Source organism: Cavia porcellus, unplaced genomic scaffold (assembly GCF_034190915.1).
Source record: "Cavia porcellus strain 051 isolate PalLab524CR breed Dunkin Hartley unplaced genomic scaffold, mCavPor4.1 scaffold_32, whole genome shotgun sequence".
In the NCBI taxonomy this organism is placed as follows: domain Eukaryota; kingdom Metazoa; phylum Chordata; class Mammalia; order Rodentia; family Caviidae; genus Cavia; species Cavia porcellus.
The window spans coordinates 24,503,657-24,517,355 of NW_026947515.1; the positions used below are offsets into that span (position 1 = coordinate 24,503,657).

Consider the following 13,699-nt stretch of genomic DNA (forward strand, 5'->3'; position numbering starts at 1 on the left):
GGAGTAATAATGAGCTATTCCTAGAGTTAATTTATAGATAACATGCAGGTTCAACTCCATTGTGCAGGTTTTGGTGCAAGTGAGCCACCCAGGAATTGGAGTGCAGATGGAAGTGTGGAACTGATCACAGAGAACTGCGGAGACAGCTTCTCACCTCACCTACCTGGGCCAGGTCCTCGTGCTGAATGGGCCACTATTCCAAACAAGGAACCTGTCACCCCAAGGGGACAGATCTGATTTTTGAGCTTCGTCTGTGATCCCAGCATTCTGGGAGGGTTAGACAGGAGGATGGAAAAGTTTGAATGTAGCCTGGGCAACTTAGTGACTTTAGAGACCCTGTCTCAAATAAAAAATAAAAAGGCTGGGGACATATCTCAGTGCCAAGACCACGGGTTCAATCCTCAGAACTAAAACAAACAAACAAACAAATAAACTAAACCATGCTACCGGTTCACAACTGATAATAGCCAGGTCATTATAAAAAAATCAAACTTGCCTATACCCTGCTGGCCCCAGCACTCCACAGAGACACGGGCTAGGGTTAGGTCAAGAACTCTTCACGCTTCACCCCCACACCCAATTTCCTCCTGACTCTGCTACTGGCTGACAACTTCCTCCTGGGACTTACCCTTCCTGTCACCCCTCCTTTCCCATGTGGGAAAATCCAAGGAATCAAACAAGCCACTACCCACCCCATGGCAGTAACCATGCTGCTGCCCAGCTGCCCTGTAACATACTAGCCTCAGATGAAGCAACCTATTCCTGCCCTAAAATGTCTCCTTTCTCTGCTTCCCCTGAAAACAGGAGGGCAGATGGGAGACAGAAATACACAGGCTCAGGTGGACAAATGCAGCCAACTGGGCCGGACTCTTTCTGCCTAGTACAGGAACCTGTAGAGACCAGTAGAGAGTCCAAGAGAGGAAGACACCAGAGGGCTTAGCTCTAAGCCTCTGGTACCAGACAGCACATTCAGCCAGTCACTGCTGCCTTTCTAAGATGGTGGCAAGGGGACTAGCAAGAAGGACAGCTCTGCCCGGAAGGTCTTCCCCAGGCTCCTGCAAGCACCTTCTTTCCTCCTGCTGAGCCCCAGGCCCTGCACTTAGACCAGGGCATGGATTTGGAACATCTGAATCATCGGTACCTACATCCTCTACCAGAATGTACATCTGAGACTGGTAAATGAGACTTAGCAGCCTCGGGAACCCTCAGTTGGGTCTGAACAGACATTTGACAATGGTCCTCTGAATGTACAAGGGATTCCCCTCTCCCTACCCAGTCCCACCTCCTTCCTTTTGGATTCATAGCTTTTGCTTGAAAGTTCTCAGGGGATCCCAGGACAGAAGTGGGTGAGGGACATCCTGCCCTGGAAGTCTATGCTCTCCTACCACTTAGGCCCAGTCTCAGATCATTTTCTGAGCAAAAAAGCACTTTTGTTTCAATTCCCTGGTATCAGTCATACAAATATTTTTAAATCGTCTCTGAAATTGGCCTTTCCCCAGACTCAGCCACCCAGTTCCCAGCTCTGGTCTGAATCAGTCCAATCCAGTTCTCAAATCTTCTCCCTCCCTATTTTCTCTCTGTGGGATGGACACACACACACACACATATACACACACACACACACACACACACACACACACACACGTGCACGCGCACGCACCAGGGTGGGCTGAAGCCCAGCTGGTCCTGACTGGCTCCACCCAGTACCAGGTAAGTCAGTCAGCTAGGCCTCCACATCTTTCAAGAACACCCCTTTCAGCACCCCACTTTATCTGCAAGAAAGCCTGGAAAGAACTTCAGGGGGCAGCCCTGTTCCGTGGCCAAGCTTCCGGGTACAGTGAGAAAAACCAGGGGTTGCTTTCAGAGGTGCGGTGCCTGATCAGAACCCCTCTTGGTGGGCATGGTCAGAGTATCCCCCTTCCTCCTTGGCTGCCCCTATTCAGCAGTCAGCCCAGAGAGATAGATGGACCGGTCACCAGCCTCCTACCTCCTCTCATCTCACCCTCCATCTCCCTCTCTTCGGCCTGTTAGTCAAGTGTATTTGCCCTATGTCTAGGGGGCTTTGATGTTTAACCCCTGGCATAGGAAAGAGCTCTGGAGATGCTGGTGCTGGGAAGAACCCATCTCCGTTCTGTCTGTCTGTCTGTCTGTCTCTCTCATGCTCTCTCTCTCTTACACTTACACACACACACATACATACACACACCAAAAGTGGAAATTTGGGTCAAAATGCCCCGAGCATTCTGAGGCTTTTAAGTGTTCAGTGCAAGGGTCTGCTCAGGAATGTTACTCTGGAATGCGCCCCACCCCCAGCAGCAGTCCCCTCCCTGCGCCAGCCGCCTTGGAAGACTCAAGGGGAAGGGGAAGTGGGGAGGGTCAAGCCACAAAACTCTACTTGGCCACATTCTGGTCTCCGCTAGGATAAAGATCGTGGAGTTTTAAATGATTAGATCTGCCTGGGTGTAAAACTACTGAAAGGGCCCTGGCAAAGGGAGGATGAGGATGGACCTAGACACTGGGCTGCCAGAAGCAGAGGTGCATTAACAGTCCGACATTCCAAACTTCCTGTGGGGAGATCCAAGCCCTCCCTGCCCACCGGTCAGGGCTGTTGGGGCCCGCCTCACACCTGCGCACCCCTGTACGCGTGAACAAAAAGCAGAGGGGAGCCAAACACTTCTCCCACATTTCCTCTGACCGAAGAGACTGCTCTCCCAAGCCACAGCAGGGCAGCCGAGAGAGAGGACATAGACCCACAGGAGACCGCTGGTCGTGGACTGGCGCAGAGGGGCCGGGAGGTGAGGGACACCCTGGGACGCACCGACTGTGGAGTCCTTCATCGCCCTCACCCCGAGCCGCTGCGCTAGGCTTCCCCCAACTCCCGTCCCCAGCCGAGTCGGGCTGGGAATCTTTCTACGACCAAGTGGAGTTGGCTCGGCGTCCTCGCCCCCTGGTCCCCTCCGCCGGCTTCTGGCCCTCGCCCACCCCCTGCCAGCCCGGGCCCAACTCTTCCGAGGAGTGGGCGGAGGGGGCGGGCGGCAGCCCTTACCTGGGATGCGCCGCCTGCCCGGCTCCGGCGCAGCGTTTGGAGCCAACTCCAGCCCCAGGCCGAGCGGCGGCGGGGGCGGGACGGACGCCGCGGGGCACCCGGCCAGGCCCAGCTGGCCGGGGGTGCGGGGCCCGGGCGGGGGTGCTGGGCGCAGGGCCAGCCTCCCCGGGACCCGCGCCGCGCTGGGCACGCGGAGTCGCTGGCTGCGGCGCCGGCCTCTCCCGGCGCTCCGCTGCTTTCTCTCGACGAGGCCGGGCCGGCCTGCATCACCGTGACATCCCCGGCATTCGGGGCGCTTCTCGGGCGCCCGCCGAGCTCCAGGTAAGTGCCAGCCCTTTCACGGGAACAAAGCCCGCCCCGCCCTCGCCGTACGACTCACCTCCAGGCCGGGGAGCCGCACTTTCCGGCTGGGAAAGGAGCGCAGCTCGGAGTTGCTGGCCGGGCGGACGTGTGGGTTCCTGCTGTTTACTGCCACGCCCCCCGCCCGCGGGCGCGCGCACACTCCGCGTCCTTACCGGAGCAGGCTTTCTCTCCAGAAAGCGGTTGGGGGTGCTACCCGGCTCCCCGTGCCCCGCTCCCCTGGGAGGCTCTGGCTCCCCACATCTAGAGCTCTCAAGCGACCGACTGGCGCAGGGACTGCTTTGGCACGGCTGTCTCAGTGGCAGACACCAAGCCTTTGTCCCTTCCGTCCCGGCTGTCCCTGGAGACACTTGCGGGGCACAGTCGGCAGCTGCGGGCTGAAGTGGGCCGCACACCCAGACACAAAGTTCGTCTTTGTCGCGCCCCCTCCCTCCAGAGTTTGCGCACGTGGACCCGCCACACACCAAGCGTTCACCTTTTCCGCGCGCGGGCCTTTCCCGAGACCCCAGTTGCCAAGACTGCGTGAGAATGCCACTGGCACGCCCCTAACCTCGTGGGGGCAGAGCCCAGATCCACTGCAGGGTACCGTGGGCAAACGTCGCCTAGAGCTTGCCTACCCCGGGCTCGAGTTTCGCGACCACTCCAGACACGGCCCACCCGAGGTGCGCTCCCCTCCCTGCACCCCGGTTTCCTGCTCCAACTTGTCTTAATTAGCGTTCATAGTTTGGCTCCCCGAAGTGCATTGTTGAGCCTGGCCCCCGCTTTCTCTGCGCTTCAGGCCAGGTTGGCCTCCACTGTTAAGTTCGGGCCTTCCGACAGCCCCAGGACCTTTCCACGAGTACGGGTTCCCCGCGCCCCATCCCACTCCCTGCCCTGGGTGGATGAGCGGGTTGCCCCTCTGGCTCAGGAATCCGCTGAAAAGGACCGTAGAAACGGGGAAGCAAAGCCTGCCTGGGATCTTCCTAGCACAGTAAACAAGAGATTTTCCGGCTGCCTTCTCCTGAGACGCGGGCCCAGCTGGAGATGGGCAGTGCTGCCCTCGGCGGGCCTGGTGCTGGGCCTGGTTGACTAGCCGGAGGCCCGAGGGGCCGAGGCGCACCGAGAAGCTGGAGCTTGTTGGGCCTGGCACAGGCCGCCCTGGGGACGCGGGGGAGGGCAGGGCGCTGGGTCTCGGGGTGCCGGTTCTCGTGACGCCGAGTTGCCTGGGGGATCGCCAGCAGCACGCGGTGGAGCCAGCTGGTGGCGGTGGCGGGAGGACAGCGGCTGTGTTTGCTCAACCCTGAGGGCCAGGAGGGGGAGGGGAGGCATCGGTCACGGGCCAAGGGGCAGCCAGGTGGGGGCGGGCAGGGAAAGGGGAGGGTACCTCCCGAGCTGTTTGTTTGCGTGCTCCGGTCTATGACAACCTAGAGTCTAAACTCAGTGAATCACCCAGAGTTGCCAGAGCGATAAACCTCAGGCCAGTTACTCCCTGTGCACACTGGCTTTTCTGATTGGGGGTGGTGGTGGTGGGGGAATGAATGTTTGCTTAGCCAGACGTGGAGGCTGGTGGTGAGGCCCTGGATGTGTGGATGATATCTCTTCCTGTGTGTTGCTCTGCAGCGCTGCTCTGGGGAAAGTGGCAAAGACAGCTGCGTGTCTCTTCTCTTCCTCCTAAGAGTCAGGGACCCCGTGCTAAGGTGACAAACCCTTGAATGGTGCCGGGAGCTGTGCTCCCTGGGCTGGAAAGGCCTGCAGCCAGTCAGACCCCAGTAAGTTGGATAAGTCACCTGGGTTCTAACTACTTTTCCTTAACCAGGCAAGTAATGTCTAACTTCGTGGGCCGGTGGGAGGAGTCAGGAGCAGGGTCTGGGAACCGCCATTAAGAGCCAGGGGCTGGGACCTGGAAGAGAGTGGACCTCAGGAGGGGGACATGGGTGGTGGGTCCTACTGACTCTCAGTTTGCCTTCTGGCTTTGTGAGTCTCTTTGCCCAAAGCAAAGCTTCTCCAGAACCACAGAGTTTGCCCCTCCCTATCCATCTGGCTGGAGGAGGGAAGGGCCAAAGTCCTGGAAAGGGGCCAGCACAGGGCCTGAGCCTTGCCCTCCAGCCTGCCTCTCTGGAGCTGGCTGGCCATGGAATGTAGGGCAATTTCTGAGCACTGCTCAGCTTCCCTGTTCACCCTACTCCCTTCGGGAACAGGATCTGCCTTCAAAGGACAAAGCAAGTCCTTAGGGACAGGTGACCTGGGCCCCTGACTCTTCAGGGTCCCTGTTGTGTTTTGCTTGTGCCAGTTCCCCAGGGGCTTGTGCTGGTTTTGAATGGGGAGCTTAGCTTTGGGGATACCCAGTGAGTCAGACCTGGGGGGCCCAGCCTTCCCCCCTTGCACAGCCAGCTGGGGTGCCAGAGGGAAGCTCTGAGGAGGTGCTCTGCTTTGTGAGACTCCAACCCCAGGGCCATCTGTGTCTCTGGTGGCCTCACCTGCCTGAATAACCCAGTAGGCATGGGACACATCATGAACTCCCATTTTCTCCAAAATTTACACTTAAGTTCCAAAGGGCCCTGAAGTTACTGGCTTGTGGAAGAGTGTACCATTGACTGCCCCCACCCTTGATCCTCCTGTGCCCCATCTAGATAGTCAAGCTCCTGATGGCAGGATGACACTACCTGTATTCACTGGCCCCTTCTTCGAGGTACCAGGGTGCCCTTAGTCAAGGAGTCTGAAAAGTCTGAGCTACTGATGAGGCCCAGGTGGCACTTGCAGCTGTGTGGGGGTGGCAAGCCACTCATCTCTCTGAGGCCCTCTTTCCTGTAACCTCTACTCACAAAGCAGGGGTTATAAAACCACCCCCAAAATGTACCCTGTCTAGACTGTTCGTCCCACCAGACTGGCGTTTACAGATGGTCAGCAGTTAGCCTCTGCTTCCCGTGTCCAGGTCCTCTGAGCCGCAGGCTTTTCCACTCAAGAAATCTGACTATTTGAATCCACAGTCTTGCACACTGCTCCCCTCCATTCTTTCTGTTCCATTTCACCATCAGCAGTTGGGCCTCACCATGCCATTTCCTAGGGTCTTACCTGTGCTGGACTTTCCTCCTCAAAAGTCCTATCTTTCCTAGTCCCTGTGGCTTCTGACCAAAGATTTTAAAAAATCTGTCCTACCTAATGTCCCTTCTTCTGGAAAGACTTTCGTACTCTCTGCAAAAGGCCTATCCTGAGTGGCTTTTTAACCCACAGTCCATTATGCATTTATCACTTATCCTAGTTGGCCTAATTAACTTTTTTTTTTTAAAGACAGGCTATGCAGCTCAGGCTAGCCTTGAACTCACCATGTAGCCGAGGCTTTCCTTGAATGTGCAGTGATCCTCCTGCCTCAGCCTCTAAAGTGCTGGGATTACAGGAGTGCACCACCATACCCAACCTAATTAATTTCCTAAATAGTTGTCTCATTTAGACTGTACCTGAATCAAGAGCAGGGATTCATCTCACTCATCTTGTCTCAGAATCTGTCACGCAGCCTGGCAAGTAGTAAATGCTTTCACTTGTGAAATAGCCAGTATCCTGAGGCACATCACTGCTGACACCACCTGACCCCCATGGCCACCCCAACCCTTCACAGCCTTACAGACAGTGCTGTACTTATCTGCCCAGAAGTGCAATGCCTTTGGGGTAGCAAGTAAGACCTCACTTGCTGGAAAAGTCCAGCTTTTCTGAGCCAGCTAGCAAGGCCCTGCCCCAGAGCCCAGGGTAGAGCACTGGCAACCGAGGTCTGGTGGTGACAGAGCCTGGCAAGGAGTGCACAGGGTTCACTTTTGTTCCCTTGAGGGTCTTCCCACTTTTCCCAGGGAGCAAGTGTCCTGGACTCTCAGTTTGCAGAATCTCTTCAGGGAGCCATGGAGTGGGAGACTTGCTCCCTCTTCTTAGGGGACCAAGGGTCCTGGTCATGCAGCTGGGCCTCAGTGGAGAGAGACTAGTTCTCGCTGAGCTCAGAGTGGGACTCCTGGTCCCAGAATGCTATACAACATACTAACAGTTTGTATTTCACCCCTCCTGGCTCCCAGGCTCTGTCTTAACTGATTTCTGTGGGGCTCCTGGAACTTCCTGATTGGAGCAGCAAATTGCCTTATTTTGCTTTTGAGAGGACTTGGGCACCGAAATGGTGCCTGTAAGAAGCAGGAAGTCAGGGGCCAAGCGAGTTTACATTCATTGACCACAACTGACTGCCCCGTAGGTAATCTCCCCGGAAATGGACCTGGAAGCAGGTTTGGGGTAGAGTGCACTGGGATGTCACCTGATGCTGAACCCTTGCACTAAACTTGTGTTTTCCTTATCCTCTCTACCCTATTTGTGGCCCACTTGCCACCGACCAACTACCTGGGGAGAAAAGAACTAGATATTGTGAGCTGCCCAGGTGTGACCAGCCTCCACCAACAGCCTAAGTGACTGCTAGGAGTCAGGCCTCAAAGCCAAGGGTTCAGGCATTCAGGCCATTCAGCTCACTGGCCTTTCCAAAACCAAAAGGGAAATGTGTCACCATGCGGCATGTGGCGCCCTCCCTTCAGAAGTTTCTCCAATCCAGAACATCTAAGTGGCTCCACTGGTCCCCAGACTGAGCACCCTGCTTGCAGTCTGCCCTCTAGTCACTCTGCAAACCCCCACCAGCACAGGAGCATTCCCTGAGTTCACTCAGATCGTAACCTCTCCACTGGCTCCCATGCCATCTGTACCCAACTGGGGCTCCTTCCTCTCCCTAACAGGAGGTGGCCATTTTGGCCCAAGGGGCCTGAGTCAGCTCCCCTCATGGCCTTCCTGTGACTTGTCCATCTCGTTCCCCAATTCTCAGTCTAGGATGCCGGGCCCCCCTCCTTCAACCTCTCCCAGAGCACCCTCCTTTTAATCTCTGGGATCTGTGGAACTGGAGCTGGTGAACCCCCAGCTTACATTTGCTGGTCTTACATAATTTGCATTGTTAATTACATCTTTTTATTTTTACTACAATACTCACATACGTTAATTGTGCCAAATACACAGTTCCATTGTGACATTTCCATACTTGGGTGTGTTTTGATTTTATCTGCTCTTCCCTATTACTGTCTCACTCTGCTTAATTATGTCTTCTGCATAACTAATTCTGCCTCCCTAATTCTGTGACAGGCCCTGAAGGAAATGAACTCTGGATTCCAGACCTCTCTTTCCAGGCAGCCCCTGGCATAGTGCTTTATAAATGCAAACCATGGGCCTTAAATATTGTTGGATTGATTGGATTGATTGGCCAAGAGCTGAGAGAGGATATCAACTTTCTCTGAAGGGGAAGTGTGGGGCTCAGGGTCCATGCTCTGCTCTAACAGCAACCCAGTGAGCAGATCTCTGGCTCCCAGGCTCACGGACCAAGCGGCTTAGAGAGATGCTGATTACCTTGATAACACAAAAGCTTAACTCTTACAGCACTATTCAAGTTCAAAGTATCTTCCATATATTTGAGGTTTACAACCCTATAAGCATCTAAAAGGTGGCTCTGATTCCGTAAGGCAGATATTATTGTCTCCATTTATAGATTTAAAAATTGAGGTTCATAGAGGCTGAGACTCGCCATGGGTGGGTACCAATTGTTTCAACTCCTTTGAACCTGGGTTCCACTGTAGACTTGCACTGACCACAGCTGGTTAAGGTCAAGACTTTCGTTGACCACAGCTCCCTAAGGTGCTTCTTCCACCTCTATGTAGCCTTTACCATTTTCTGCATCATGGATGATTATGTTCATGTCGTGTCCCCAGCTGAGGGATAAGCTCTGAGGGAAAGGTGTGTGTTTCTCTTGCCCATAATAGATCCTCACTTAACATTTGTAAGGGTACCAACTGGAGAAGGATCCACAGGGGCCTAAGGAGAACCCTAGACACAGAGCAGATCTGTGGTCCAGTCAGCAGTAGGCCTGGCTGGGCCCATTTTCCAATGGCCCCTTTGCCTTCAGAAACCAGCTGTGGACCATGGTGCACCAGGGCGCTGTCTGGCCTGTGGCTGTGCTGTGTATCTGCCATCTTTGTTCCCCATCCCTGTTCTGCTGCTGGCCCTGGAGCTCCCTCCCCCATCTTTATATTCTGCAGCCTACAACCATGTAGGCATTCACTAGCCTCTTCACCATTCAGCAAAGTCTTTAAAAAACCTATTTCAGGGCTGGGGATGTGGCTCAGTGGTAGAGTTCTTCGCTTGCATGCCCAAGGTTCATCCTGGGTTTGACCTCTAGCACCACCACCACCACCAAAAAAAAAAAAAATAAATAAAAAGGCCTATTCCCTGTCCAGCCCCCTTCCTTACCTGGGCTTTGAGGCCACCCAACTCTTGAACCCAGTCCAGATCTCTGGTGATAAGGGAACAAGCAGGGGGCCATGGCATAAGGGGCAGACTTGCCCACGCTCACCAGAGATGGTGCCTCCAGTAGGGCAGGGCAGGGCCAGCCAGCTGGCTTCTGGGCCGAGGCCAGTCTCAGCTGTTTGCAGCACTGCTTGGGGATTGACTGTCTCCCTCTCCGGAAGCCAGTGGCAGTGTAGCCTGGGCTGCCGGGAACCTGGTGTGCTATTCTGGGAGGATGATGGGGCTCTGGAAGGCCTGCCAGGAGCTGAAACTTCAGCCCCTTGGTTTCCAGGCTGCTTTCCTCCCCTCTGATGATAAGGCGGGGTTCCGTCATTATGTAGAGCGCAGAACCACTGAGTGTGCGGTGGAGGGTCTTAATGGCAGCTGCGGTCATGCTAAAGTGGGCCCCGGGCAGCCCTCAGATGCACAGTCCTCATTCCTGCTGTCACTCACGGGCCCACAGTCCTTTTCCTTCAGTTTCACCACTTGTCTTTATCCCCATCCTGCTCTGTTAACACATTCATGGCCTTCCTGGCACAATGCCTCCCAGTTAAATCCAGTTTATGAGGTTCCTCTGACTGCCTTTTTTCTTTCTCAAATTCTGCAGTGGAAGCAATAAACGGCATAAGGGTTGATTTTGGATGACAAAAGATTAAAACTATACTCAAGCCCTGCTTGGAAAAAACGTAAGCCCTTGCAGCCCATGGAAGTTACAGTCCTCACGTGGATCTGATGTGAATGCACAGAAAGCCCACAGAGCTGAAAGGGATAGGAGAAGAGTCTAAAGAACACAGAACTTGCCTATCCATAAAATGGGATAAGAATCCCTGCCTGCAAAGATTACATGAAGATAGAACGAAACCATCGATCTAGGAGCTGCTAGTGGAGCTCAGTGATTTGGGAGCCACTGGTCTCTGGTTCTTTCCCCTTCTGTGCATTTCTAGAGGGAGAAAGCAGCCCTCAGAAATGGTGAGGGACCTGGTGCTCGGGCATCCTCAAAGCTCAGTGTGCAGCTTCAGAGTCAGTTGGGTTATTTGCTTACGTGGCAGATAACCCCTTTTGGACTATTAAGTCTCAATCCATTGAGGTCTCTGGACTGGCTTGATGCCTAGACCCTAACTGCTTAGGGATGTGCACTGGCCTTGGGAACCAGTGAGGCTGAGTTGGAAAGAATTGCAAAGGGAAAAGAAACAGGCAAAAACCCCGTGTGATACCACTGTGACTGGCTCTGAGCAGGTGGACCAGGTTGGCCACTTTTTGGAGAACAGCAGACTTTGGAGGATGAGCAGAAGGGGACCACGGTGGGTTCACAAGTGTAACATTCCAGGAGGTGAGAGCCGAGCCTTTTTTCTCTGGATTCCTCCCTAGTAGTGGAGTCTTCACATCCCCTCTGCGGAAGAGGCGGTTACAGAACAGGAAGGAGCTGCGAGCCAGCATCCGATCCCTTGCACATTTGTTCTGTTCCCCACGTGTTTTCCAGTCTTGCCTGAAACTCTCCAGTCTAGGGCCTGGTTCCTCAGAGCTCAAGGCTCGCTTTCTTCACAGTTGTCTGAAAGCATCTTAAGACTGAATTTCTGAACTCACCCAAACCTGTTAGTTCAAAATCTATAGCTCAACCAGCACGACAGGTGACTGAGGTCTTATAAAGTCTGAGCAACTGAATACAAATCCATTTCAGATAGATGGTTAACGGTAAGAGGAGAGCTGAGAGGCCAATCTGCTGAATGCATGCACGCCTGGGCACAAAGTTTCGATGGGGAGAGAAGTCTCCATGACTGGTGAGGGCCTGGAGTCCTTAGGGAAGAGGCCTGCAGCTTTGGGCCTCTGGACGGGACAGAGCTTAGGGAGAGAGCTCAAGCCTGCCCCAAGGCAAACCCTCATTAACATGTTTCTGGAGCTGGGCCCTTACAGATTTCCTCATCCTGGACACTGAAGGGAGTTACACTGAAGTATTTTCTGTTGTGTCTGGGCTTGCCCCTTCACACACAAACTCCTCTTTTCAGAAATGGTAGCGCTGCAGAGAAAAAGCAAGTTGGTGATCTGAGGGCCTCGGAGGCTGCTGTGGGGCACTGTAGGTCCTGGTGATGACCCTGTAGGGAGAACCACTCCCAGTAACCTTTCTTTGTGTTTTCCAAAGCCCTACACCTGGGCAGAAGAGTCATCAGGCAGCCATCAGCACACCTGGAGGTCCTTTGCATACAATTTTCATAGGTGATATTCCTCATTCAAAGGTAAATTTCACTTGCCACTAACTTTGCTCATTTTTGCCGTATTTCCCTCCTTGATTCAGCCACAAGATGGTATCAAGTGTGAGGCAGAGGCTACAAGAGTCATAGAAGGACAGGTACTTGTCCTAGGGGAAAGCCCATGCCTCCTGGGCCTCTGCTTGTCCAAGGTCATTTTGATCGGCTTAAACCACTGCAGCCAGTGTGGAAGAGATTTCCTCCCAGCAGCCCTTTCACCCTAATACCGTATTGCATTTCAAAACAGTTGTCTTGCTGTCCTGGTCATTTCCTAACTAGGCCTGCAAACAGCAGCCTGGCTCCTTCCCTGTCCTTGGGCCTGCTCTGGCATGAAATGTGATCCAAAAAGGCCCTCAGTGAAAGCCCAGCCTGCTATCGACCTGCTTCCCTGCACCTTCCTAACAGCTCTCCTGCAGGGCATAGGGAGCTCTTTTCCCAGTGCCTGCTGGAGCGACAGTCTGACCCCACAGGCTGCCCTCCCTGACCTCAGCACAGGATACACAACCAGCCATGACAAGGCCCTGACACTAATGGCTTACAAGGAATAGCAATTCTAGCCTTTCTTTCTCTCTTTCTTTCTTTCTTTCTTTCTTTCTTTCTTTCTTTCTTTCTTTCTTTTCCATAGAGTCTCAGGCTGGCCTCAAACTTGTGATCATCCTGCCTCTGCCTCCCGAGTAGCAAGATTACAAGTGTGCACATCATGCCTGGTTTTAACAAAAAACAAATTCTAAATTTACAAGAACATTGTCTTCCTCGGCTATCCTGCTCTTGGGATTCAGTTAGAATGGGAGCAGTTTTCAGGGAGTCAGGAGACCCAGGTTCAGGCCTCATTTGGCCCTGGAGTCACTAGAGTGTGTATGCCTTTTCACCCTCTTTAACTTCTTTCTAACCCTTATAATAACAATAAGCAACATTTACTGTATGACAGAACTATTGGAAGTTATGTATTAACTTCTCCCAACATTGTTATTAGATAGAAGCAAATAGTCTACCAGCTAATTAATGAGAATATTCAAGCTGAAGCATATTCAAGGTCAGTAGCTTGCAAGTGGTGAGTTAGTTCAGATTTTGACCTTACCCACCATTGTTCGTACTTTGATCAAATGGGAAAGATGCATATGTTACCTACACAGAACAGGGCATAGACATAAACATTGTAATGGCACGCATTCTCTGGATCCAGAAACTGAAGTGACCTGAGTGGAGGGGCTGGACTAGGAGGTCGCGTGTGGTTGAACTCTAGGTGTCGCCCAGGACAGCAGTCATCTGCAGGCTTATGTGTTCCACATGAAGCTGGCTGTGCACTGGGCCAGCAGGTCCTCACTATGTGGACCTCTCCACAACTTGTTGCTGGTCTTTCCACAAAGTCAGCGGTACAAACAGGCAAGGCACATGTGGGAGGTCACTTCCACACTATCCTAGCGGTTACACAGGCCAGGCCTGACGGTGTGGAAGGAAACTACACCAGGAGGTGAGAGAAGGTAGGATTGCTGGGGTCATCTTGGAAGCTGGGTGTCACAGACAGTAACATCCAGCCAACTAGCACGGTAGCCAGGAAGACCAATTCACAGGATAGAGGTAAACAGCCCATATGACGAGTGTGCTAGGGCTGCTGTAATAAATCACCACAAACCAGGTGGCTTAAAACAAGAAAATCTGTTTCCTTGCTCTTCTAGAGCTTAGCAGTCAACGTCAAGGACCACACTCTCACTGGAGAAGACTCCTTCCT

The 13,699-nt window shown here is 53.4% G+C and overlaps 2 protein-coding genes across 10 annotated transcripts in view; one reads left to right on the top strand and one right to left on the bottom strand.

The window, feature by feature from the left end:
- Nucleotides 1-9,857, bottom strand: part of Gprc5c (G protein-coupled receptor class C group 5 member C) — a 37,833-nt gene extending 27,976 nt beyond the window's left edge. The window contains exon 1 of one of the 6 annotated variants that reach the window (XM_063242236.1): nucleotides 9,692-9,857. In XM_063242236.1, the coding sequence (XP_063098306.1) occupies nucleotides 9,692-9,764 (73 nt within the window). In that variant the 5' untranslated portion in view covers nucleotides 9,765-9,857. Of the gene's footprint in view, nucleotides 1-3,046; nucleotides 3,179-3,425; nucleotides 3,560-3,881; nucleotides 4,609-9,691 lie in introns of those variants that run through there. The other 5 variants (XM_063242239.1, XM_003464861.5, XM_063242237.1 and 2 more) reach the window with 5 other exon arrangements.
- The window catches only part of Btbd17 (BTB domain containing 17), a 54,213-nt gene continuing 43,747 nt past the window's right edge, over nucleotides 3,234-13,699 (top strand). Inside the window, exons 1-2 of one of the 4 annotated variants that reach the window (XM_063242241.1) lie at nucleotides 3,241-3,367; nucleotides 10,335-11,958. The gene's annotated coding sequence lies outside the window, so the exon portion shown is untranslated. Of the gene's footprint in view, nucleotides 3,368-10,334; nucleotides 11,959-13,699 lie in introns of all 4 variants that reach the window. The other 3 variants (XM_063242243.1, XM_063242240.1, XM_063242242.1) reach the window with 3 other exon arrangements.